The 25,718-nt window shown below is 46.3% G+C and overlaps 1 protein-coding gene across 1 annotated transcript in view; it reads right to left on the bottom strand.

Moving 5' to 3' along the window:
* Positions 1 to 1,089: 1,089 nt before the first annotated feature.
* Positions 1,090 to 25,718, bottom strand: part of LOC138569674 (cytoglobin-2-like) — a 373,829-nt gene continuing 349,200 nt past the window's right edge. The window contains exon 3 of the mRNA XM_069647862.1: positions 1,090 to 2,639. Within this exon, the coding sequence (XP_069503963.1) occupies positions 2,472 to 2,639 (168 nt within the window). The 3' untranslated portion in view covers positions 1,090 to 2,471. The remainder of the gene's footprint in view (positions 2,640 to 25,718) is intronic.

Genomic DNA, 25,718 nt, shown 5'->3' with positions numbered 1-25,718 from the left:
TTCATGACAAAACAGAGTGGGCTCCCTCCATCATCAAAAAGACCTTGACTCTGCCTTCTCCTCATTTCCCATTCATGGCACAGTCATACCTGTACTGAAGCATGTCAAAGCTCTGGGTGTCTATCTGGATGCAGCGCTACCTGTGACTAAACATACCAATGCCTTCGCCTCATTCAGAGCATACACCTCCAAGCTCAGCTTGAGTAGACAATGCCTTTGAGTAACTGCCTCACGCTCGGTAGAACCACCATCATTAGCAAACTGGAGTACTGCAACATACTCCTCATGGGTACCTCTGCAACAAATCTGGCCAAGCTCCAACTTCTTCAAAATAAAGCCCTGCGTGCAGCCTTGGGCCTGCGTCGCTCTGACCACATCTCAGCAACCAGGCGAGAGGTCCACTGACTACCCATCAAAGCCCACATTGCTTTCAGAACTTTGACCATTGCACACGGCTGCATCTAAAAAGAGGCCTCCCCTTTACCTAAACAACAGCATTGCTCTGAAACAACATGTGCGCTCTTTATGATCATCCGCCAGCCTCTCTCTGAGCGCTACAGCAGGAGGCGCATGTTTCTGTGTCACAGCACCCTCTCTGTGGAACTCTTTACCTCCCAACATCAGGAACGCGCCATCCTACCCAACCTTAAAAAAACGAGTGAAAACTGGTCTGTTCAACAAATATGAACAATGTCTTCCTCTGTACTGTTCTGAAATGTTTTCTACCTCTGTACAAACAATGCGATACCTCTGGGTTTGGGCGTTACACAAATGCGATAAATAAAAAATAAAACATTCACGTAGGCTTCTGTAGCCAGCATTGGCTTCCATTAGAGCAGTGGATCCAGTTTTCGGCATTGTGTGTCACCCATCTGGTTGTCTGTAGTGAAGAGCTTGAGTCTCTGATTGGAAAGATTACCAGACACCTTCCGGGTAGAACGCGGAGGTCCTCCCAGTCATGCATCCTGGAAACACCTAGGTTTTGCAAAACAAACAAGGGGGCGGTCCATTCTCTACATTATCCTCTCTCCGCTCCAGTTACGGAACTCTATGTCAGATACGTTACACGTGCAAGAAAACAAACACATATTCAGGAGCAGCTTGGCAATTTATGAAGCATTCAAATAAGATTGAGCCTACAGGAGCGAGCAAGACTATTTAAACCTCAAAGTCGTTTTGTGTTCAGAAGCAGCTCCACTGGCCATCTGGTTGATCATGTTAAGCTTCTCCCGTCAAGCACACAAAGTTACATAATGAAGCAGCATCAGAGAAATAATTGACCTGCAGCAAAGGCATAACTGAGAAGCACCAAGGCATCATTGAGCAACCCTTTGGCATAAGTAGATAATATTGAAGCACTCTAAAATATTTGCGCAGCATCTAGACACATGATGGCAATTCACTAGAGAGGAACTGCAAATGACTTTCAATCTGTCTTGAGAAATAGCTCTACTGCTCATGGCACCAAGTTTATGATGGGTATTTGACTCTGCTGTTACGCAGTGCATGAGGCACTATTTCTGCAGGCCATGTGCATCCGTCTGCGGTGCAGCGAGGCCTTCTGCAGCCACCCAGTCTTCACAAGGGCACATAAATGCATTTGCTACCTTAGAGAAATGATGATCCCAGGTAACGCGACAAGCAGTACCATATAGCATTTGAATTGTTCCACAAGCTTTCATTCAGAAGTGCTGCTACATCCCATGCCTGTTAGCTAATATGAGGGGCAAACCCCCAACCCCCCAAGAGATGGTTGGCCATGCTTACCATACTGAGACACATTTTACATTATGGGGGCTATATAATAATGCAATGGATTGCAACGGCCATGAAAATAGCAGTGAGTAATTACAACTATGGTATAACTATACAATAACAAGTAAATACAGGGCTAAAGACAGAAAACTTGTAAAAAGAAAGCCTGGCAGACACTTTCTCTCAATTTCACTAGTTGATTACTAGAATACCAATCTATGTGAGGTGGGCGGAAGCTCAGGTTTCCATACATTCCTAATATTGCAACACCCATAAATGTTACTGGCGTGCCAGTAATCATTGCTACATTCACCCATATTACAGAAGATCACGGAATTGGAATGGATCCAGCATCACAGCAAAGAGATGGAGACAGTGAAGTATGCAGTCCCTTCCAACTCACAGTTCCAGAATTCCAATATATTGCAATATTACAATGCACAATGCTGAATTGTGCTTTCATAGTCATCGGTCATAAATCCAAGGTTAAGAAAACATTCAAGTTGAAGACGCTTGCTGATGTGCAAGTGTGTCAAGCTGATTCTCGCTTCCTTCGATGACTATGTAAAGTGTTTTGTTGAGATGGTAAAAATGAGGATTGTCTTTGGAGTACAGCAGAGGTATAGGTGAGAAAAGTTTAACGTTCATGGTTAGCATAGTTCCCTTTACATATAAAATCAAAGACTTTTACAAGGACTTGAAGACGACAAGACGCGTCACACAGTGATGCTCGAAGCATCTGGCACCAGAGGTGCTGCGGTGTAACAACTGGCAATATAGACGTATAGCACAGAGAACAGATTCTGCCAGGAGGTTTTTATGTCTGGAGTGAAGACACTGCCCAGGGCATCTGCCAGGACATTCACAATTACCTGGAACAGGATCTGCAGGAGGAGAAAGAAAGAACAGTTAGGCCACATGCCTATCCTGATGAAATGACTAAATAATACACAACCATAAGTGAGAATGAGGGTAAGCAAGCAAAGATACTACCTGGCACTACAAAGTCCCGAATATCACCAATTGCAATATTGAGAAAACACATAGCATTCGTTTATTGTTTGAGTTGCAGCAATCAGACTGTGGTGTCAGTGTTGGAGCACAAAGTCTTAAGCTGCTGTCAGCCAATCAGCAACTTGCAACCTAACTAACTGAGATCTCAGTGGGCGGAAGGAGCCTTGCCACACTCTTCACACCTCAGGATCCTTACACACTCCACTGTGGTTTCTGGGACGTGGCCTGAATTTAGATGCCAGGGGACATGCCCATAGACTGTAGAAATGAAACCACGGGGCAGCTACTTACAGACATTGGGCCTCATTCTAAGTTTGACAGTCTGGGAACTATGGTACCGGTAAGCTTGCCGGTACCGTAAATCCTGGACCGGCAAACTACGAGTTGTGTTCGCAGGTGACTTTCTGCCCGCCAGAAAGGCACCCGTGAGCACAGCATGTCGGATGCACCGGCACCGTTACAAACGGTGCCGGTGCATCCGACCTCCCCATTCCCATCCAGCCCCATGAGGCCGAATGGGAATGGGGAGCATTTTTTCCGGTGCCCACAAATGGGCAATTACCGGGGCCGGCAGGCCCGTAATTTCCCATTTACGGGCGCCAGAAAAAATTGCAAGTTTGGTGGCAGCCTGCCGGTTTTACCGGCAAGGCTACCGCCGAACTTGTAATGAAGCCCATTATCTGTGGCCAACCTCATTGGAGCAGAGAAGAGCAGTGTGAATTGGTGGAAAGGGAATCTGGTTAGGTTTCTGAAAATCAAAGCGAGGGAAAAAGTTCGGGAAAATAATTTGAGACATTAAGGTAACTGCACAACGAAGGGGTTGGGTCACAGGGTCTTAAGCTGAAGGTTTGATGGCTCTCTGAGGGAAACTCCCCAATTAAAACCTATAGACAAAAGAACCATAATTCAATGGAATCGAGGAGGCATAGGAACAACATATGGTTCCCGCCCATATTATTGAAACAATAACAAATTTAACGAAATGGGAGGGCAGCATGGCTTTAACTGTACAAGCAGGAAGGCGATTGAGATAGGCCATGACTAGGTTTACATATGGTTTTACATCTCAATTACCACTCAGCTTGATTTTCAAGGATCTGGCAGGTGGAGCTGCGGTATGATATACAATGCAATCTCCACCTGCTCCTCCTGTCAAATATACATTCAGTTTGGCTAGGATCTTATTTCAATGCTGGCAAAAATGCACTGCATTCCTTAGGGATCCATGTCTCCCACCACGCACGGACATGGTGGGAGGCACTAGGCATCTGCCCATATTTGCATGTGACATTGCTGACTGTGTGCAAAGTTAATACAAATTGCATGGAGGGGACCGAACTGCATGCACAGAAGTGAAAGCACACAAAGGCCCCTACATGCCTTATACAGGGTGTATTAATTAGCTGCTGTAGTATACGAAATGCTGCTTCTACTCAATTAGATTTTTAAGTATAATTTTCGAACCTAGGTGTACTGGAATTTAAATGCTTGATCTTTTCACCTGACCTACACCTGAGAATATATGGAGTGGTCAGCCCAGGAATGCCTTTCCATCCAACATTGGGAACCGCGCCTTGGACCTAGTAGGGCCGCCAATGGGAAGTGTTATTCCACCTCAATGGAAAGCAACTTATTGTATCCGCAGTCTCAAAGTTCCTGAAAACCACCTCTATTCACAATCACATAAGATAAAACCATGTACCCCCTTAAATATGTACCAAGTAACTAGTAAACTTAACAGGACAGTTCCCAAAAAAGTGCAAGCATACTGTTAGGTGTGCTCTTACTAGTCATTAAAGGTTGTAATAAGGAGTGTACATAATTGTTACCAACTCTGATACTGCATTTTCTTTTGATTTCGTTGATGCCCACCTGATACAATGAGACTGGCCTACAGCTGAACACCTGTGTCTAGCGCAGTCGCAGAGCTGTGGAATACCTGATGCCTCTGGCTGCTCGGGCCAGTTAATGAGCCCCTCCTGAGAAGTACACAGCTGGCGACACTGCTGAATCGAATCCCCAAGGCCAGAGGCTTCCTCGCAGCTATAACAGTGAACGCATTTCACAAATGCAGGCTATACTCCTTCCCCCTTTTCTCTAAAATTGATGTTTTTGTCATTGTACGTGCTTATGTGTGCTGTTCCATGGGTGGAGAATGAGTTTAGCCACTCCATTTATATATAAGGATGAGCCAGGCCTGGGAGGGGCAGAGCAGCAAGCAGCCCTCCCATGCATTGGTTGGTTTGCATAACAGGCCATTTCTCTCTACTTTTGGTCTCCTGTGTATTATTTGTGTCCAAGTGCCTGCGATATCGTGGGGTAACAGGACGAGCCTGTAACATAATGGTGCTGATACCCAGGCGCTTCCCTTCCTGATGTGCGTGATGGGGGAACACAACAGGTAGGTGAAAGAAAGTGATTTTCGCTGTACCTGTTGCGCACTTCACTAGGGGACTCTGGATTCTTCAGGGACTCTAGGATTCATACAGAGGCAGTGCCTCAGAGTGCTACAATGGTACAGTATAGGGCTGAAAGGGCAACTGCAGGATTACAATTGGGTCTGAGCATTCTTAGACACCTGTGATACAGTTAGAGCGCTGGTCATGGAGAGATGGTGTAGGGTCGATGCTGTAAAGGGCACAGGGTAGGAGTGTGGGGTTGGAAGCCTGAGCTAACTTGCAGTAGGTCCGATAACACTAACAATGTGATGGACGTCAGTCAACTGACCTGGCGGGAGGAGGGGTCAGACCTGTCATATATATATCGGGTTTGTAGGCAGTGTTGTAGAGGTTGAGGAGTCTGGTGGACAATTGAGATGTGGTCCCCAGTCGGTACAAAAGAATAGAGAGGTGGGGGTCCCCCAGGAACAGCAGTTATAAAGGGTACTGCAGGGAAGGGACGGAGGAGATTGTGGTGAACAGCAAGTGAAGCACCAAGATATCACAAAGGTGATAAGGAGGCATCAGAGCCCCTCTGATTTTGCAGACTTGCTTACACAAACATTTATGAGGGCCACAATATGGCGGCTGTTGCCAGACGACATAATGAGTGTGGCGGAAGGGAAGGTGGATGCGGAAGAAAAGTTAAGCTCCATCCAGGGGTGGGCGTATATTCTGAATGCAGCTGATGATGCATGGCTGACAGTGAGAAAAGCAGTGCTGGTGAGGGAGTGCAAAGAGTGGGCAGAGGGAGAACACACAGAGTGGCAGGATTGTGAAGTGTTAGCCCTAGCACCTGTGCTGATTGGGCTGGGTAACACAAGGTGTTTTGGGGGTGGCTCTACGTATTTCTGACAAGGGGAGGACGAGAAAGGACGCACGTGTTGTCTGGGTACCTTGGGAGGCCACTGTGTGCAACAGAGGGGTGGGAGGACATTCTGGAACAAAAGGATGCAATGACAGATTTGGCAAATAGGTGCCTGCAGGGAGAGAGAGGTAGGTTATAGGTATTCCGAATGGCTGTGATGACAGCTGCTACTAAGAGTACCACCCACATTCTGACACATACAAACAGGGTCCTGACAGCGGGGGGGAGACATACCTGGACAGAATGGCAAGAAATAAACTGGAGTTTGGAAGGATGGGTGACTGTGCAGTATGCACCTTATACGGGGCAGTAAACAAAATACCAGTGGAAGTGGTACTGTCAGGCGATCTACATGAATGCATGTCAGAGACTGCCAAAACACAACGGGATGCTTTCAGGGCATGTGCACCAGAGAAGGAGATTGACGGGCCTACATATAAAGAAGGTGGTCAGTGGCAGCTCGACTCGATAGTGTTAGGGGGTAAAAGAGCCCAGTATGGTGAATTACAATCAGCGGTGTTGACTCTGAGAAGAAAGAAGATAATTCCATCATAGCGAGAGTGGCCCATGACACCTGACAATGACCTACAGACTCAGCAAAGGACATCCATAGAACATAAGGGGGGGCATGTGGTGGAGGGCCCACAGCTTGAAGTGATGAAGATTATCCAACAGAAGAGCAAGACGGAGGGTCAAAGGAAATGTGAGCAGCTCCTGCTGTACCGGCATGGGGAGGATGAACAAATGATGCCATATATGAATGTGGAGAAAGAGCAAGCAAATGGGTATTGTTGCCTGGCAGAGATGGGCTGGCAGGAACACATAGACATTTGTGTGACTTGTTGGAAGAAAAACAGAAAGAGGAGCCAAAGAAGGAGCAGTTCAAGCAGATGGATATGAAAGGCACACAGTGGGACGACTGGCTGTTGTTTGTTCTCCATAGCCTATGAATGAGAGAACGGTCTGCGACCAGGTTTTAACCATACAAGATACTATTTGCAAAAAATATGCCAAGCACTGACAAGTTGTTGCTGACACTGACTGTGGGTGCGCCTAAGGTCTGGGAGGTATTAGAGGCTGACTAAATACTGGAAACTAAGACACAAATTGACTTGGACAGTGCACACAAACATAACAGATACATGAAGGAGGAGGTGCTGGATTATAGAATGACAGGAATGCTCAGAGATAGAAAGGGAGGGACATCTAGTTATGACTGTTTTTGTTGTTTTAGATGCACCCTAGATAATCATTGATGATGATAATGGGGAGTGTTTATGCAGTGCAATGCAGGAATTAATGCCTTCAGATGCGTTAGGCCATGCATTCGTTTTTTTGTTTCCTTATTAAGTATGTATATGAGATAATCGTTTTTATTGTAGTGTGCTTTATGTAGTTGGTCAGAGATTGCAACTAGGCAAGGTTTTGGACAGCCATTATAGTGGATCATAGAAAATGAGAAGAGAAAAAAGTGGGCATGTCACCAACTCTGATACTGCATTTGCTTTTGGTTTCTCTGAGGCCCATCTGATGCAATGAGACTGTCCTACAGCTGAAAACACGTGCCTAGCAAGGTTGCAAAGCTGTAGAATGTGTTAATGCACAGGCTGCCCGGGCCAGTTCATGAGCCCTCCTGAGAAGTACACAACTGACGACACTGCTGAATCGAATTCCCAAGGCCAGAGGATGCTTCGCAGATATGACAGTGAAAGCATTTAACAACTGCAAGCTATACTCCTTCCCCCTTTTCACCAACATTGACATTTTTGTTATTATACATGCTTATACGTGCTGTTTCATGGGAGAATGGGTTTAGCCACTCCATTTGTATATAAGGATGAGCTAGGCCTGGGAGAGGCAGAGAAGTAAACAGCCCTCCCATGCACTGGTCGGTTTGCATTACAGAGCATTCCTCTCTACTTTTGGGCTCCTGTGTATTATTTGTGTCCGAGTGCCTGTAACAATAATGTACATAGGTTAGTATTGAAATGGTACTGTGCAGGGAATTGTATATATGCATGTTTAGCTTAAAATCCTGTCTACCTTAAGTCATGTTGTTATTCAATTGCCCCAGGTGCATGCACATGAATGTTTACCTGGTTGCTGTGGTGATGATCTAAGATTCTCCATTGTTTTGGAGAGTTTAAAGTGTCCTCCTCTGTCAAGAGTCAGTTGGCTGGGTTGTTATGGAGGGGGCCTCATTGCTGTATGGCTGAAATAAGGACAGTGAAATCCTTACCAGAGTGTCTGCTTCTTTGGATTGATAGAACGAATTCAACAGCTTTGGCGACAAGCGCCCGGACCCTTGGAGACCCCCCTGCCATTTGTTACGGTTTTCCTCCAGCTGGAGCTCATAGCAGCGAATGGTGGTGTGCTCATGGTCAGCTGATAATTTGTTCATCAGGAGCTCATTGCGGCGAATGGTGGAGTGCTTGTGGTTGGCTGATAACTGTCACCCCTCTAGGATGCTGGCAGCGTATTGAGGCAGCGGATTGTGGGGCAAGCTACACAGCGCAGAGTCCACCGCTCAACTTTGCTGTATCAACCGCAGTACCTGCTGGTGTTGTCTGGCTCGGCAGTGCTGCACCGGCATCCGCATTGCTTCTCAGGACCCGGCAATGAGGTCAGCAGCATGTCGTATGGTGCATGTGTTGCATCGGCTGGAGCTGGATACTTGAATAAAGGACCGCAGTGCGTGTAACATCATGCACATTATCCAATCGGAGCACCTGATGTATTGGAGTTCGTTTGGCTTTGTGTGGCAACGCCCAGGAGCTGAGTAATCTGCATAAGATGTCAGTTACACAGGGCTCCTCTTTGTCAAAGTACTTGCACATTTTAAAGTCTGGTGGAGCAATTTTACTAATTACATCTCTGTTCATTTAATGTTCTGAGGATCACAAGGAGTACCTTACTGCCTCAATTCCTACCCACTACTGGTGAACCAGTGGTTAAGTGGAATACCTGGAAAGAGGATTTCATGGATTATGCTCTGGCAATCCATGGCTTTAGTTACAGTATTGAGCATAGGAGAGCACTTCTTATGCACTCATTGGGATTTGAAGGCAGACTTATTCACAAAGGTCTCCTTCAGGGACAGGAGAAGGAGAGGACGCCCCCAACCCAAATGAGGTAATTTTAAAGAAGGTGGACATCCACTTCGAGAACAAGATAAGTATCATTTTGCCACGTATCTATTTCGGCACAGGGGACCAAGGTGCTGATTAATCTATAGAGGGTTTTGTGACTGCCCTCAGGGAACTGGAAAATAAGTGCACATTTTCGACCACTTATAATGAAAGTATTAGAGACCAATTAATGCGAAAAATAAAAGAGAACAAGATAAGATAAGAGAAGACATTTGGGCTAAAGGTGACCCCATGCTTGATGAGTTGTTAGACCTGGCAAAAATGATTGAATACATGATATCCTGTGTGCAGGAATTGGAAAAGAGAGAAACTAAAGGCTCCGTTACTGCTACGGATGTGCAGAACTATAAGAAACCTAAAAGCACTGTTAAGAAGAGTGTGTTTAAACCTGTGGTAAAAATTGATGTTCAGAATGAGAATACATTGCATGCTTACAAATCACCCCTGTCTACAGGTCCTAAGAAGTGTTTTTCACTGTGGGAGCATATCTCACTTTGCTAATAATGTTGGGTGCCCAGGGCACACCATGATTTGTAACAAAAGTGGAAGGAGGGGACATTTTTCTTGATGTTGTCAGAATTGGCAACAGAGTTTCAGACAAATTAATGATCTGGGAGAGTGTGATGTGGTGGAAGAATTTGTCACAGAAGATGGAGATTTGGGAAATTGTTGGTCTGTGAGTGAGGTTGTCCGGTGAGGGGTGTAGATAAGAAACTGCATGGACTGATTGTAGTAAAGGGCATTGGCATAAGCATGTTGATTGACTCAGGTTCTGATTACACGACCATAAACAGAGAGGTGTGGCAAAACAAATATGTCAATACCAGTCTCTTGCCTCCCAACATAAGAGTGAGTGCAAATGGCGGTGTGCATATTGATATTGTGGGTTGTTTTTTTGGCTACCTTGGGATGGCGGAACAGGAAAAATAAGGCTAAGGTGTATATATCAGAACGAGGCGGATGTTCATTAGGGTGGTACCAACAATCAGAAATGGATATGGTTATTGACCGTAAAGTCCAAGGAAGCATATCAGTAGTATCAAGGAGAAGTGACAACAGACCTGAAGATGGTTATGGTGAAGACCTGAAGATAGTTATGGTGAAGACCTGAAGATAGTTATGGTGAAGACCTGAAGATGGTTATGGTGAAGACCTGAAGATAGTTATGGTGAAGACCTGAAGATGGTTATGGTGAAGACCTGAAGATGGTTATGGTGAAGACCTGAAGATAGTTATGTTGAAGTGTTCAGTGAAGCCTTGGTTGTCTTAGAGGTCATTTTTTTTTTTATTTCTAGCATTTTTAAAGTGCTCACACAGCCCACGGGCATCGAGGCGCTGTTACAGGAATTGTTTGTTTTTTAATTGCGTAATTGTTTCGTTTGTCTTAGTTGCGTTATTTATAACGCGCTTAAACACCCAGAGGTTTCTAGGTGCGGACCCTGGCGTTGCGTGATGAAGTGTCAGGTGAAATAAAGAGATTGATGGCGGAAGACAAAATAGCCAGTTGTGGCCTCGGAATGGTGCTTTCCTGTGGAGGTAGTAAGAAAAGGAAGTGGTGCAGTTTGCTTATGTGTGGACCTTCAAGCTCTTAATAAATGTGTTGTTGTAGATAGATTTCATCTACCCAATATTGGGGAGTTGCTGAGTGTCATAGCGGGGAGCCAAGGTGTTCACCACGCTGGATCTTGCTGCAGCATATCGTTAGATGGTTTTACACCCAGAATTCCGAGATCTCACGACTTGCATCACACATGATGGAACATTCAGGTTCAAGAGAATGCCCTTTGGATTGATTTCAACGGCTGTATTTTTTCAACGGGTTATGAACGCCATTTTAAGAGAAATGAAAGAGATTGTTTTTTATTAGGATGACTATTGGTCATGGGAGTTGATGAAAGTGATCATGATAAAAAGGTGTGTGCTGTATTGGAGAAATTGTGAGAGGTGGGTCTGATGCTCCAAAGGGCCAAGTGTAAATTCAGAGCGAGAGATAGATTATCCGGTGAAGACATATGCCCGAAGAAGAGTCTAGTAAAAGCCATTCAAAAGATGGAAGCTCCCAAGGAAAAGCAAGGTGAGTTGTCATTCCTGGGAATGCTGAAATACTATGCAAAATGTATACAAACGTGTTCAAAGTGTTGCATCAATATCAGGAATTTGTGTAAGAAGGATGCTGTGTTTGAGTGAACAGTGGATTGTGAGGAGGAGTTTGGCCACATCAAGGAAATTATCTCTAGGGCTCCCATACTGGCATGGTTTTATTCTTGCAAAGAAGTGTTCATTATGACAGATGCTAGTAGCACAGGGCTGGGTGCAGTACTGATGTAGAATGGAAAAGGTGTGGAAAGCATAACTGATTTGCATCAAGGGTTCTGAGAGGAGCAGAATCTCGCTATTCGGTTATTGAAAAGGAGGCGCTAGATGCTTTATGGGCAATACAAAAATGTAAAGCTTTCATATTGGGCAGGGAGTTTGTGGATTTTAGTGTTCGCAAACCATTGGTTGTAGTGTTCACATCTAAGGGTTTGGATGGAATCTCAAGAAGAATTGCAAGATGGTTACACCTCTCTACATTGACATTCATTATACAGTATGTTCCATGTAAGGACAACATTATTGCAGAATATCTTTCCCAAAACAGTAGTTGTGACGCCACTGTGGTGGAAACTGAAGATGTTTAGTCTACCCATGAGGTATTTGTGGTATGTGATGGTTCACTGACCAAATAGGAATGGGAGGCGGCTAGTAGAATTGATTTGGAATTGCAAAAGGTGAAGGATTTGATTCTGACTGACTGTAATGGCTGAGTGCATTTTGCGGGTCCATGCTATTGTTTTGTTTTCCTTTTGAGCCTCTTTTAGTCCCTGGAGCAAGGGCCTTGTGTATGCAGCATAATCTAGAACCCACACAGGGTTGGAAGTGTTTCATCGGGTTAAAGGTGATTTAAGTGTAGAGGGAGGGGTTGTGTTGTGTGCAGGACGTTTGATACCTCAATCAGAGATTCTTAGAAGAGGCACATTGCAGACATTTGCCAATTGTAAAAACTGGTGGCTTAACTCGGATTGGTGAAGAACTGCAGTGAGTGTCAGGCATCAGATAAAGTGCTGAAGACACAGGTTCAGCCTCTTTAAACCCATTGAGTTTCATACATTACCGTGGGAGTTTGTAGCGTTGAACATTTTGAGTCAGGTGTCAGAATGGAAGTGAAGAAATGTATTTTTCTGTTGGTAGGCAAGTATTCTAATCGGGTTGAGGCCAAGACGGTGCAAGTCGCGGATTCAAGGGCGGTAGTTGACCTCATGGATGAGGTGTTTCATTGAGAAGGGTTTCCAAAAAAGATGCTGATGGACAAGGGAGTATAATTTACCTCAGGAATTATGAGAGACCTTTTTAGGAATATTGGTGTGGAACAACACAAGACCTCTCTGTTTTATCCCTCAACTAATGGAGTAGTGGAGAGATTTAACAGGACGCTGATGCAGAGTATTGTGAGATATATTTATGGGACCACAGGTAATGTGTGAAGTACATTCCCCCCAATCAACAGTGCCACACAAATAAACCTTGATATTCTATCTAGCCCTGTCTGTGACTCATTTAGAACCAGTGAATCCCTCACCCTTTAGTAATGTTAAGCCGAGAAACAAGCCTGTGTATAGAAAGAATATATTTTGATTAATTATCATGAACAATGTACTATTTACACTACTTCACATGACACGCCACATTTTCCGTGGCACAAAACAAATATTCAATACAAATAATTTACCTTTTTGGGAATGAACAGTAACAAAAGATCTGAGATTCTGCTGCATGTGTGTTTTTGCTGTTCTGTCTCCAGTAAATAGAATACAGGTCAAATGAATATTTCAACACGTTTATCACCCACAAAAACCCCTTAATGCCAAATTAAACATTACCTTGGAACATTACCAGATCATGAGCATTGGCATTCCTTGAGAAAGTTTAGATATAAATGAATGCAACATTTTTCTATTTTCAAAAGCAATTTCACACATGCAGCACTTTGTATATTTAATTTCCCTACGCACTTCAAAATGCTAGCAGTTTTGAAAACACAACAGACTTTTGATAATATGTTTTAATGTATAGAACCCTGCTTTCTTCAAACGTATGCAATTCAGAATCTCCTTCTATCAGGAGTCCCTCCATCAATATCATTTCATTTAGCAAGACACTTGCCTGCCCCAGCACCAAAAACCCAGACAGTCAGTTACATTCAGCACCCCTCTGCTTAAAGGCCAGGTATGAGGAATTGGGACAGTTCGGGAATTTTGTTTTTAGACAAGGACAGCACTTCCCTTAAGGGAGTTTTGGGGCTGGGAATGAAATTAGGAGTACTCACTAAAAGACTTTATTTCTATTTACACTGGGAGTGGTTTTGTTAATTTTGAACTTTAACAAAATCCCCTTGTATTATTTTGCTGTAGGGGAATTAAATAATATTATTTATCAATATATACTAAGTGTGTACTTCCATACCCCCCCACTACTAATTAAGTGGAAGGTATTACATCAAAAAGATCCCCACACGTGTGGCTTTGTTGGACAAGCTACTTACATGGAATATCTCTGGGCTTGGAGCCCAGGAAAGAAATCAGCATTTCTGCACCCTGTATTTAGCTGTCCTTGCAAATGATACCAGCCTCTCTCTAGTTCCCTGCTTTCCTTAAGAAATCTCCTTAGCATTTTCAATCCAGGTAATGTCAGGCTATCACCCAGCCAATGTTAAATCTCCATCAAGCTTTCAATAGTTCCACCCAGATGATGTCAGGCAGCTGTACTGAATCTCATTGTACAACACTTTATATACCAGTCACCGCTCCCCTCCCCAAATATTAAAATGAGGAGGTGCCAGCTTATTGTCTCTCAAACTGGATTGGACAACCACGTTCCTTTACTCCTTATAAGGCCCAACCTCTCACTGTTGATAGGATCCCAGAGTTATGAAGTTGAAATGATGGGAGGGATGAAACCCCCCACTAGCATTGACATTTTATTTCATGTCAGTTTTGCACTCAAAAAGTGCTAAGTGTCAAAAACATTTATTTTACAAATGAATACCAAATAATATATATATATTCAGAGACCTCTAATCATGCCACCCTTGATGAACAAACTCCTGTCCCAGCAGGAGGTTGCAAACTGCAGTTTTTCGCAGTTTACACACAAATAATAAAAGCCAGTATCACCAACTTTTACATCAAGTTACATGGTTCATTAAGCTGACGTCTCCCCAAGTTTGTGCTTCACCACCTTTTCTGGGGAGCTGGAAATACATTTTAGGTTGTAGCTTGAGTTACCAAGGATGAATTTAAATGATAATTAAATCAACACCCGGGCCTTGGGATACACTTTAAAATGATGTTCAAATTGTTTTCCTATGACTTATTGTTCCTGAGAAAATCCATAAAGTATGAATATGCATGCACCCAGTTCCTTTGTCCACTAGGTTTCCTTGCTCCTGAAACCTGTACTCCAGGCCTCTCTGCTCCATTGTTCATTTGGGCCTGGTGTTAATCCATTACTCACTCTTTGTAAGTCAGAGGCCGGACTAGTGGATGCTGGAGAGATCTTATCTCCGTGGCAAGATGGGTCTCTGGCATCATGTGAGAATCTTGATTACAACACCTGCTCCGCAGTCAGCCCAGGGATGATCCACAAAATTTCTTTAATTTTGGGGATTTTACCAGGTTCAGCCCATGGTAAAATCACTCACTCAATCCTTCTGTGCCCTGAATAAGTGAAATACTGGATACTTGCTTTAAAATCTGTTGCATTTACTTTTCATGTGAAACCTTTTAATATCTCTCATCATGACATCAATGTCCACTTCACTTTATGATCTACATTTGAATGGATTAGGCCAGCGAGTTTCACTGGTAAAGAGTCCCTTTCCTTCCAAACTATAGAATGCCCACATTGTCAAGGCATCTTTCTTTTGTCAGCAAGGCTGCCAGTGTTGAAAAGTAGGCCTCAGTCACATGTAATGAAAGCTACTTTCAAGGCTTTGAATTTTGCATGCCAGGCCAATTTTATAATTTTCAACATACACTGCATTTTGATGTGTGGCGGTTGCGAGTGAAATTCTGCTGTTTCTCCATCAGTCAACAACGTGCCTTTCCAATTCCCTTCTGCAATCTGGTGTCATGTTTCGTATGTTCCTTGTTTCAATTGCAGAAGTAAATACATTTGAATTCACTTGGCAAATTGGTGGTGTTGAAGTTTTGAGGTTGGCTTTTCATTCGGCCAGGCTGCCTTTCCATTATAAGAAGGTATTTCTGCGCATTTTGGGCATACTATGTCCTTTCAGTTTATCCAATCCAAGGGGGCAAGGATTGGGAGGAGAGTGCAAGAAAGAGTGTGTATGTGTACAGGTTGATGCCCCATGCGATGACAGGGTTGGTACCCTTTGAGGTATTGAAAAGGGGGTAGGCAGATACTTCAGTGTGTCCCCCATGGCTTGGACGAATGGCATTTGTATCATGGGATGAGGAAGCTCTTAGAGAGTGGATGATGGTCTATAATGAGAAGATGAAGGATAGTTATGATGGTGAGAAAAAAGCACGTCTCGCTAGAGTTGAGGAAGGTGACAGAGTGTGGGTTCGAAGACCCTGTAGAGTATAACGGGACAAAGTAAATTTGCAGGGACCTTGAGAGTGAGAAGAGTGTTCAGGGATGCTGTGCAGTTGGAATATGGAAGGACATTGAATAAGAGCATGGTGGCAGTGGGGGGGATCTAGAGTGTGTGGAAGGGTGATGGGTTAATTCATCTCATTGCTGTCAATACAATGTGCATTGGGAAGGGACGTGTGTAAGGTGTGTTCTTATTAGGTATAACATGTTGTAATAAAGAGTGTATATAATGTTCATGGGTTAGCATTGAAATGGTACTATGCAGGAATTGTACATGTACATGTTTAGCTTCAACCGCCGTTTACTTTTAGTCATGTTGTTATTCAGTTGCCCAGGAATGTTTGCCTGGATGCTGGTTTGATGATGTAAGATTCTCCATTTTATAGGTGAGCATAAAGTTCACTTCTCCTCTGTCACGTTACCTGGGTTGTTGTGGAGGGGGGCCTCATTGCTCTATAGCTTAAGTAAAGATGGTGGAATTCTTACCAGAGTGTCTGCTTCTTTTGATTGATACAACAGATTCAACACATACATCGCAATGAGGTCACCGGCACAACCAAACGCCCTCTTGGTAATGCAATCAGTTTGCTTGTTTAGTGTGGTGCCATGGCCATGGGAGATACTCTAGCGCTTTAGTCTAGCTGCCTGACTCAAGAGTCGGTGTTAGGAAAGATTTCGTTATTGTAGGGAACTTTCCTTCCATGTGGCAACCCCTAAACTTTTTGCTATTGTTTTCAACCTGTTTTCTTGACTTTGCCAGAGAAGTGCAGCCTTCTGCTGTACTCCTCTGGGCTTTCGCTCCTTTCTTACGGGGAAACTGACATGCCCTTAAGACAGTCAGTACCGGGGAACGCTGTTTCCCGTAGTTTCTTTTATCGTGTCGCCATTTTAGAGCAACACGACACAAGAGGGCACTGTAACCTAAGTTACAGCTCTCTTGGGTCTCTAGCCTTCTACAGACCCTAGACACTCTTGTAGGATGGTTTTTGGATCGGTGCAAGTCATTCAGGGACTGGGCTGGTGGCAGCGATCATTTGGTTTATTTTGAGCTCCTTTTGCCGTTCTGAGCACCTTTTTGCCGCGAACACAAAAGGGTGGCCCGGCTACCCAAAATGGCCGGACCACGAGGCTCCTTTGTCTCGTCCACTGTCCGTCTTGCTCCCTTTACCTTCCCCCGGGTCAGGCGACCCGGGGCCTTCCTTATTTGGGCATGTAGTTTCCCGCGAAACACGGTTGCTTTCGCGGGCTTCTACATGTCGTTTGAGTGCCCCCAGGATGTGGGCTGGGCTGTCTGGTCCCAATACACATCCTGGGTGCCAGAGAGTCTAGGGTGGTGTGAATGCCTGGGACCACTGTGGTCCGTGATTGGTCCACGTATGGTATGTGTGTTGATGAGCGGATCTCCCATTGGCTCCCCTCCGTTTTGGCGCGAAGGGAACCGTGGATAAGAGGGAGCTGGAAACACCACTACCATGTCGATCTCCTGAGTTCTTACGAACCCAGGGATACAGGAGCCAAGTATCCTGCGAACACGAGGCTGGACCGAGGAATCACTGGTGACCCCCTGAAGAACTTCTGCTCCTCATTGCTGTCGTCCGGTGAAGCCCTTTCCACCTAAGATCGAACAAGAAGGCCTGTACTGGCGCTTCGACCTATTGGAATAGCAGGACCAGCTATTCCCGGCACCTTCATCAACTCCTGCTGTAAGCCTTCGGAAGTGTCTCTGGGCCATCCAGTTGACTGACCAGCTTACTAAGGAGGCCTGCTCTGTAATCGCCGACAGGTTGGGTGGTATTCTGAGTCCGGGGCATGCTCACACGCTTCGTTTGCTTAGCAGTCCTAAGCTAGAGGTGAGCGGTGCTCGTTTGGCTTGAATACACCCAGCCGTTCCGTTGCCCTGCGGTGGCGACAAAACTGTGCTTGTTTCTTCGATCGGGACGTCTTTTTACTCTGCACGACGACGAGACGTTCCCTGCTCTTCAGAACCTGCCAGAAGCTGCATCTATCGAGGAGAAGCTCGGGCCTGCTTGCTTCGGGGACCGGTGAGTAGATTAGCTAGGATCTGGTCGCCCTCCTGCAGTGCCCTTTGCTTTTCCCCGCTGTGAATACAGCACCCCTTGTCCGTACTCGCGCCCGGCTTCTGCCTCACAGTGGAGGCTGCGCTAGAGTCGCGGACCGTGTTCTCCTTCATTAGAGCTCCCTACAGAGCTGTTCAACGTCCTCCGAAGAGCTTCACCTTCTGCCCATTGGCACCGGCGTGTGCAGGTACTTTTGAGCGCTAGGCTCCACTCTTCGTAGGGATTGGACTACCATCCAGTTAGGGGCCTCAGAAGGCGGACATATCACTCGCATTGGTTCGCACTGCCTGTTTTCCTTCCCCTGCAGGTGGATAACATATTTCGTGCTGCTAATGCTGTGAAACTGTGTATTCTGTATATATATTGGGTGGATAGTGTATGTGTTGGTTTAATATCGTTGTATATTGCTGCTTTTACTGTGGTTATTAGTTTCAAGGCCTTATAATAAATGTGTATCTATTTTTGATATAAACAACTGTTTGGAGTAGTTTGTAAGCGCTCTTGCTTTGTGTGCTCATTGCGGGCTTTCAGTCACCCTCACCCCTCTTGAGACCTAGTCTTGACCGCCGCGATCGCTACCTTGATTGGTCTGGCTTGTCCAGAGGTTACCCTGTTCCAAGTAATTAGGTTGGCCTTCTGAACCTCTGCGCCACCAGGACAGAGTTCAGAAATCCGTCTTAACAAATTGGTGTACAGCGGTGGGATACGACTGAAGGTATCCAGTGTTGCGCACGAGCTAAGGCGTTTTCAGGTTATTCCAACCAGGACACGCAGTAAAGTATTGAATATAACGTTAAAAAGGCCATAGTCCTATCAACAGTATGGAAACGAATACTTTATTAACCTTAAATGCTTCGAAATCTGAAACATTGAAGAAGATGTGTGCGGAGAGAGGGGTTTCCTCTCAAGGCACTAAATTGGAAATGATCCAGAGAATCGTGGCGTGGCAAGAAGCGCAGCTTGACGCTATAACTTCCGAGGACAGTGCAGAAGGTGGTGGGGCTGCTCTCACTGGCAGAACCGACGGTTCTGCCGCTGCACTGATCCATCACGACCACGAGGACAGGGAGGATGTAATGTCTAACGTTTCCTCTGCCAGTGTTGATGGGGAGGCTATGCTTGAATTCAAGAAGCAAGAGCTGCGGTTTAGGCAGCAGGAGCTTGAATTCAGCATAGCCAAACTGAAAATCGACCAGGCAGAAAAACAAAAAGACAGGGATCACCAGTTGGAACTGGCCAAGCTTCAGTTCGCAAACGGGTCCAAGGGTCCTGGACATGGTTCTGGGGCTTCCTCTCATCCACGGTTTCCAAAAGATCTGCTCAGTGTGTATGAGGAACGAAATGACATTATGGACTGGTTAAATGCGTTTGAGTATGCATGCGAGGTTCAAGAGGTTGATAATGCGGATAAGATTGCATGGTTACTCAGCAGACTGCCCCATTCTGGTTGCAGTGCCATTATGGAAATGTCGAAGGCTGAGCGCGCTGATTTTGCAATGTTGAAGCAGACTCTCATTTTAAAGTTTGGGAAGACTCCGACCCAATATTTGAAAAGGTTTAGAGAGTATAAGAAAAAGGAAGGTGGTACTTGGGTGTCGTATGTAGCTGAGTCCCTGAAAAACTTAACTGGCTGGGTTGAAGGTTATAAGGTTTCTACCTTCGAAGGCATGATCAATCTGGTCATGCTGGAACACATTTTTGCTTCTTCTTCCCCGGAGCTTAAGCAGCATTTGGCCGATTCGAAGGAGATAGATCCTAAGAAGCTGGCCATTGCAGCAGACTTATGGGTGTCACATCGAGTGTCCCATAAGGACAAAACTCATCCTGGTAAGCAGGAGGAAGGGAAAAAGTCCAAAGATATGGAGGGTGGGGAATCTGCTAAATCTTCTTCCCATAAGGGCCACAAAAAGAAAAATAAGGGTAAGCCATACGAGAACTCACAGGGTAGTGGAGGTTCGCCTCCGAAACAGAACTCTGGTTATAATAAGCCTCCCTACGTAAACAGACCCAATGGGGCTTGTTTTTCTTGTGGAGCAACTGACCATGTGAAGGGGGATCCCCGTTGTAAGGTTAGACCTTTGGGGGTCCACTCCGCTAATCTGGCCTTCTCCTCCTACGAGGAAGAAGAGATTACAGGAGCATCCTTCTCCTCAGACTCATTTCCCAGCGGAATAGAGGCTGAGGTAGTTTTAGTGTCCCTGGGTTCCTGGGAGCCTAAAGTCGCAGAGGCGTATGCTAGGATTCCGGATAATACCAAGCACTACTTTAAAGACAGTGTGCTGATCAATGGAGTGGATACTCCAGCTCTTAGGGATAGTGGGTGCAGTCGAACTGTAGTGGATTCTACCTTGGTAGACTCAGAGGAAGTTGCCAGAGCTACTCTGATGCCCACTAAGTTGGCTGACGGCCCCCTCCGTATGTTTCCCGTGATCCCTGTTAATCTAACTTTAAATGGTACAGCAGTTAGGATTCCAGTGAGCATTCAGAGAAACGTCCCGGGAAAGGTCTTGTTGGGCAATGATCTCAGAGCTCTAGGGCTCGTAGGAGACACTGCCGAAAGACCCTACACACGGTCTCAAGCACGGGCAGCATTGGCCAAGTCCAATACGCCGCCCCAGCCGAAGGGGAAACCCAAGGCGAAAGGAGTCAACAAGTCCCGACGGGGGAAAGAGAATATTCCCCCGAGCTCGCCTACCACTGCGGTGGAGGGAGTTGGTCAATCGCCCGAGCCTGACGAGGAGGTGGCGATGCCTGAAGTGTTCGACCCCAACGACCATCCTGAACTAAAAGACTTGTTAGTTGAAGGAGGTCCTGATAGGGACGACTTCAGTAAGGGCCAACGTGAGTGCCCATCTCTGGAAGGCCTAAGGAGACAGGCCTGCTCCCAGCTTGAGGGTGAACCTCCTGGGAAGCATCGGATTTATTGGGAAGGTGGACTCCTGTACAGTGAGCCCACAGAGTCTACAGAAGGAGACCATAGGAGGTTGGTGGTTCCCCTTTCTGTTAGACCCTTCCTCCTGCAGTTGGCGCATGAAGTTCCCCTTGCTGGTCACCTTGGAATGAAGAGGACCAAGCAAAGGTTATCTATGCACTTCTACTGGCCCAAGATGGGGGAGCAAGTAGAAAGTCACTGCAGGAGTTGTGCCGCCTGCCAGTTGTCTGGTAAGGTTGGCGCGACAATCCAAGCTCCGTTGGTACCGCTCCCAGTTGTGGGGGTACCATTTGAAAGGGTAGGGATCGACATGGTTGGTCCCCTTGACCCGCAAACATCCTCAGGCAATAGGTTTATCCTGGTGCTGGTCGACCATGCAACCAGGTATCCTGAGGCCGTCCCATTTACAACTGTAACTGCCAAGCCAGTTGCAGAAGCTTTACTCGGCATGTTTACTAGGGTTGGCTTCCCTAAAGAAGTTGTGCCGGATGATGGCAGCAACTTTATGTCGAAGTATAGGCAGGCTATGTGGAAAGAATGTGGGGTCACCTACAGGTTCTCTTCTGCATACCGCCCCCAGACCGATGGTCTGGGGGGGCGTCTTAACAGGACGTTAAAAAGCATGATTGGGGCTCTGGAGGAGCCTCAGAGAAGAAAATGGGATCTTCTTGTTTCATGCTTGCTGTTTGCCTACCGAGAGGTACCACAGGAGGGTGTTGGCTTCAGCCCCTTCGAACTTCTGTTCGGTCATCCCGTACGGGGACCCTTAGCCATCATCAAAGAGGGATGGGAGATGCCCACTCCCCCTGTTACTACCAATGTAGTGGATTATGTGCTAGGGCTCAGAAAACGAATGGTACTTCTGATAGGCTTGACTAGTGATAAATTGAAGGCAGGGCAAGCGCTGGTGAAACCTTGGTACGACCAGAAAGCTTCCCTCATCAACTTTACACATGGCCAGCAAGTCCTGATCGTGAATCCCATAAGGCCTCGAGCTTTACAGGACAAATGGTCAGGCCCTTACCCAGTGGTGGAGCCCCTGGGTGAGGTTAGCTATTCAGTGGACCTTGGAAGGCCTGGACAGGCTCTAAAAGTGTTTCACGTGAATAGGCTGAAGGCTTTCGTCCCAAGCGGCGAAATCGCAGCACTGCTATTGGCTTCAGACGTTGAGGAAGAGGAGTCTGAACCTCTCCCTGACCTGTTCCAAAGCAGTCCTTCAGAAAGCTCTTTTGAGGGTGTCCGAGTGGCCCCTCACCAAAATGGACAAGGCTCAGTGGTTTGCCTTGGACATGAAGTAGGTGGAGGGAGGAGACAGCCTCTATCCAGTAAGGTACCAGCGGTACAAGACTGGCCTACCCCCACTACGCAAACCCAAGTGAGAGCCTTCTTAGGACTCACGGGTTATTACCGCAATTTTGTGGCAGACTATGGCACCATAGCTGCTCCTCTGACTGCCCTCACAACTCCGAAGAAACCCAAGAAGGAAACTTGGACTGACGAGTGTGAGAAGGCCTTCAATGGCTTGAAAGACTCCTTGTGCCAGGCCCCTGTGCTCAGGGCCCCTGATTATCAAAGACCTTTTATCGTGCAGACGGATGCCTCTGACACTGGGATAGGAGCTGTACTATCACAAGTAGATGAGAAGGGTAAGGAACACCCTATCGGTTTTATTAGTCGCCAGCTTAAGGACAGAGAGCTCAGATGGTCCACGGTAGAGAAAGAATGTTTCTCTGTTGTGTGGGCCCTAAGGAAGCTGCGGCCCTACCTCTATGGGACCCACTTCACTGTGCAGACTGACCATAAGCCGTTAAAGTGGCTAATGAACATGAAGGGGGAGAATCCAAAGTTGCTTAGGTGGTCCATAAGTCTACAAGGCTTCGACTTCACTATTGAGCATAGGCCAGGTGTCCAACATAGCAATGCTGATGGGTTGTCCAGAATGTTTTACCGACCTGAACAAGAGACTCATCCAGGGGTGGATTAGTTCCCCCTGTCCATAGTCTGGGAGGGGCGAGTGTTAGGAAAGATTTCGTTATTGTAGGGAACTTTCCTTCCATGTGGCAACCCCTAAACTTTTTGCTATTGTTTTCAACCTGTTTTCTTGACTTTGCCAGAGAAGTGCAGCCTTCTGCTGTACTCCTCTGGGCTTTCGCTCCTTTCTTACGGGGAAACTGACATGCCCTTAAGACAGTCAGTACCGGGGAACGCTGTTTCCCGTAGTTTCTTTTATCGTGTCGCCATTTTAGAGCAACACGACACAAGAGGGCACTGTAACCTAAGTTACAGCTCTCTTGGGTCTCTAGCCTTCTACAGACCCTAGACACTCTTGTAGGATGGTTTTTGGATCGGTGCAAGTCATTCAGGGACTGGGCTGGTGGCAGCGATCATTTGGTTTATTTTGAGCTCCTTTTGCCGTTCTGAGCACCTTTTTGCCGCGAACACAAAAGGGTGGCCCGGCTACCCAAAATGGCCGGACCACGAGGCTCCTTTGTCTCGTCCACTGTCCGTCTTGCTCCCTTTACCTTCCCCCGGGTCAGGCGACCCGGGGCCTTCCTTATTTGGGCATGTAGTTTCCCGCGAAACACGGTTGCTTTCGCGGGCTTCTACATGTCGTTTGAGTGCCCCCAGGATGTGGGCTGGGCTGTCTGGTCCCAATACACATCCTGGGTGCCAGAGAGTCTAGGGTGGTGTGAATGCCTGGGACCACTGTGGTCCGTGATTGGTCCACGTATGGTATGTGTGTTGATGAGCGGATCTCCCATTGGCTCCCCTCCGTTTTGGCGCGAAGGGAACCGTGGATAAGAGGGAGCTGGAAACACCACTACCATGTCGATCTCCTGAGTTCTTACGAACCCAGGGATACAGGAGCCAAGTATCCTGCGAACACGAGGCTGGACCGAGGAATCACTGGTGACCCCCTGAAGAACTTCTGCTCCTCATTGCTGTCGTCCGGTGAAGCCCTTTCCACCTAAGATCGAACAAGAAGGCCTGTACTGGCGCTTCGACCTATTGGAATAGCAGGACCAGCTATTCCCGGCACCTTCATCAACTCCTGCTGTAAGCCTTCGGAAGTGTCTCTGGGCCATCCAGTTGACTGACCAGCTTACTAAGGAGGCCTGCTCTGTAATCGCCGACAGGTTGGGTGGTATTCTGAGTCCGGGGCATGCTCACACGCTTCGTTTGCTTAGCAGTCCTAAGCTAGAGGTGAGCGGTGCTCGTTTGGCTTGAATACACCCAGCCGTTCCGTTGCCCTGCGGTGGCGACAAAACTGTGCTTGTTTCTTCGATCGGGACGTCTTTTTACTCTGCACGACGACGAGACGTTCCCTGCTCTTCAGAACCTGCCAGAAGCTGCATCTATCGAGGAGAAGCTCGGGCCTGCTTGCTTCGGGGACCGGTGAGTAGATTAGCTAGGATCTGGTCGCCCTCCTGCAGTGCCCTTTGCTTTTCCCCGCTGTGAATACAGCACCCCTTGTCCGTACTCGCGCCCGGCTTCTGCCTCACAGTGGAGGCTGCGCTAGAGTCGCGGACCGTGTTCTCCTTCATTAGAGCTCCCTACAGAGCTGTTCAACGTCCTCCGAAGAGCTTCACCTTCTGCCCATTGGCACCGGCGTGTGCAGGTACTTTTGAGCGCTAGGCTCCACTCTTCGTAGGGATTGGACTACCATCCAGTTAGGGGCCTCAGAAGGCGGACATATCACTCGCATTGGTTCGCACTGCCTGTTTTCCTTCCCCTGCAGGTGGATAACATATTTCGTGCTGCTAATGCTGTGAAACTGTGTATTCTGTATATATATTGGGTGGATAGTGTATGTGTTGGTTTAATATCGTTGTATATTGCTGCTTTTACTGTGGTTATTAGTTTCAAGGCCTTATAATAAATGTGTATCTATTTTTGATATAAACAACTGTTTGGAGTAGTTTGTAAGCGCTCTTGCTTTGTGTGCTCATTGCGGGCTTTCAGTCACCCTCACCCCTCTTGAGACCTAGTCTTGACCGCCGCGATCGCTACCTTGATTGGTCTGGCTTGTCCAGAGGTTACCCTGTTCCAAGTAATTAGGTTGGCCTTCTGAACCTCTGCGCCACCAGGACAGAGTTCAGAAATCCGTCTTAACAGTCGGCACATCTGTATGCAGATGATTTCTGTGAGTCATGCCTTCTGGGAAGAGATGTTATCTGTTTAACAGTCTTATCTTGGTTGTCAAGAATTCGTTCGGATTATAGCATTTATATGTGTTCAATGGAATTTCCGAAGCATTTTAGACTAATAGATTAGTGGAAAATGGTTGGGTGCTAGAGTAACTCATCACTGACTTCCTTATGCAAATTGTGGCAATGCTATAATGGAGGGTAAACGGTAAATACTAGTGGTAGTTCAGCCCCCACCCACCCCCCCAACTGGATAAGGACCAGCTACTGCTCGGCTGGAAGATCTGTTCTGCTGATTTAAAAGAGATTTAACAGAGTGAGGTGTGCCAAAGTGTTCTTACGTAGTTGTAAGTAATAAGAATTCATTTTTACAGTCTTGTTTGTTTGATACAGCTAAATAGCTAATCAGGGTATTAGATTCGTTTAATGAAAGAACAATCGTAATATATAAATTGCTTTGTTGCATTAACCAGCATGATTTTATTGACTGGACACCAAGTTCACACCAAAGTGCCTACACCGACTGCGGAACCCCCAAGATAAATCGGTGTATCTTAACTTCTAGTTTGTCCACCCAGACCATCACATTTTCCGGGACGGTGGCCAAGCCATATAATATTCCTGGTACGATGCTCTTCCAACATAGAGCAATTTGTCCTTCAATATTGTTCCCTCCCTT

The sequence above is a fragment of the Ambystoma mexicanum genome, chromosome 2q (assembly GCF_040938575.1).
Source record: "Ambystoma mexicanum isolate Mex_15411 chromosome 2q, UKY_AmexF1_1, whole genome shotgun sequence".
Classification (NCBI taxonomy): domain Eukaryota; kingdom Metazoa; phylum Chordata; class Amphibia; order Caudata; family Ambystomatidae; genus Ambystoma; species Ambystoma mexicanum.
Note: the sequence above shows the minus strand (reverse complement) of the source record. Positions and strands in the feature narration are given on the sequence as shown.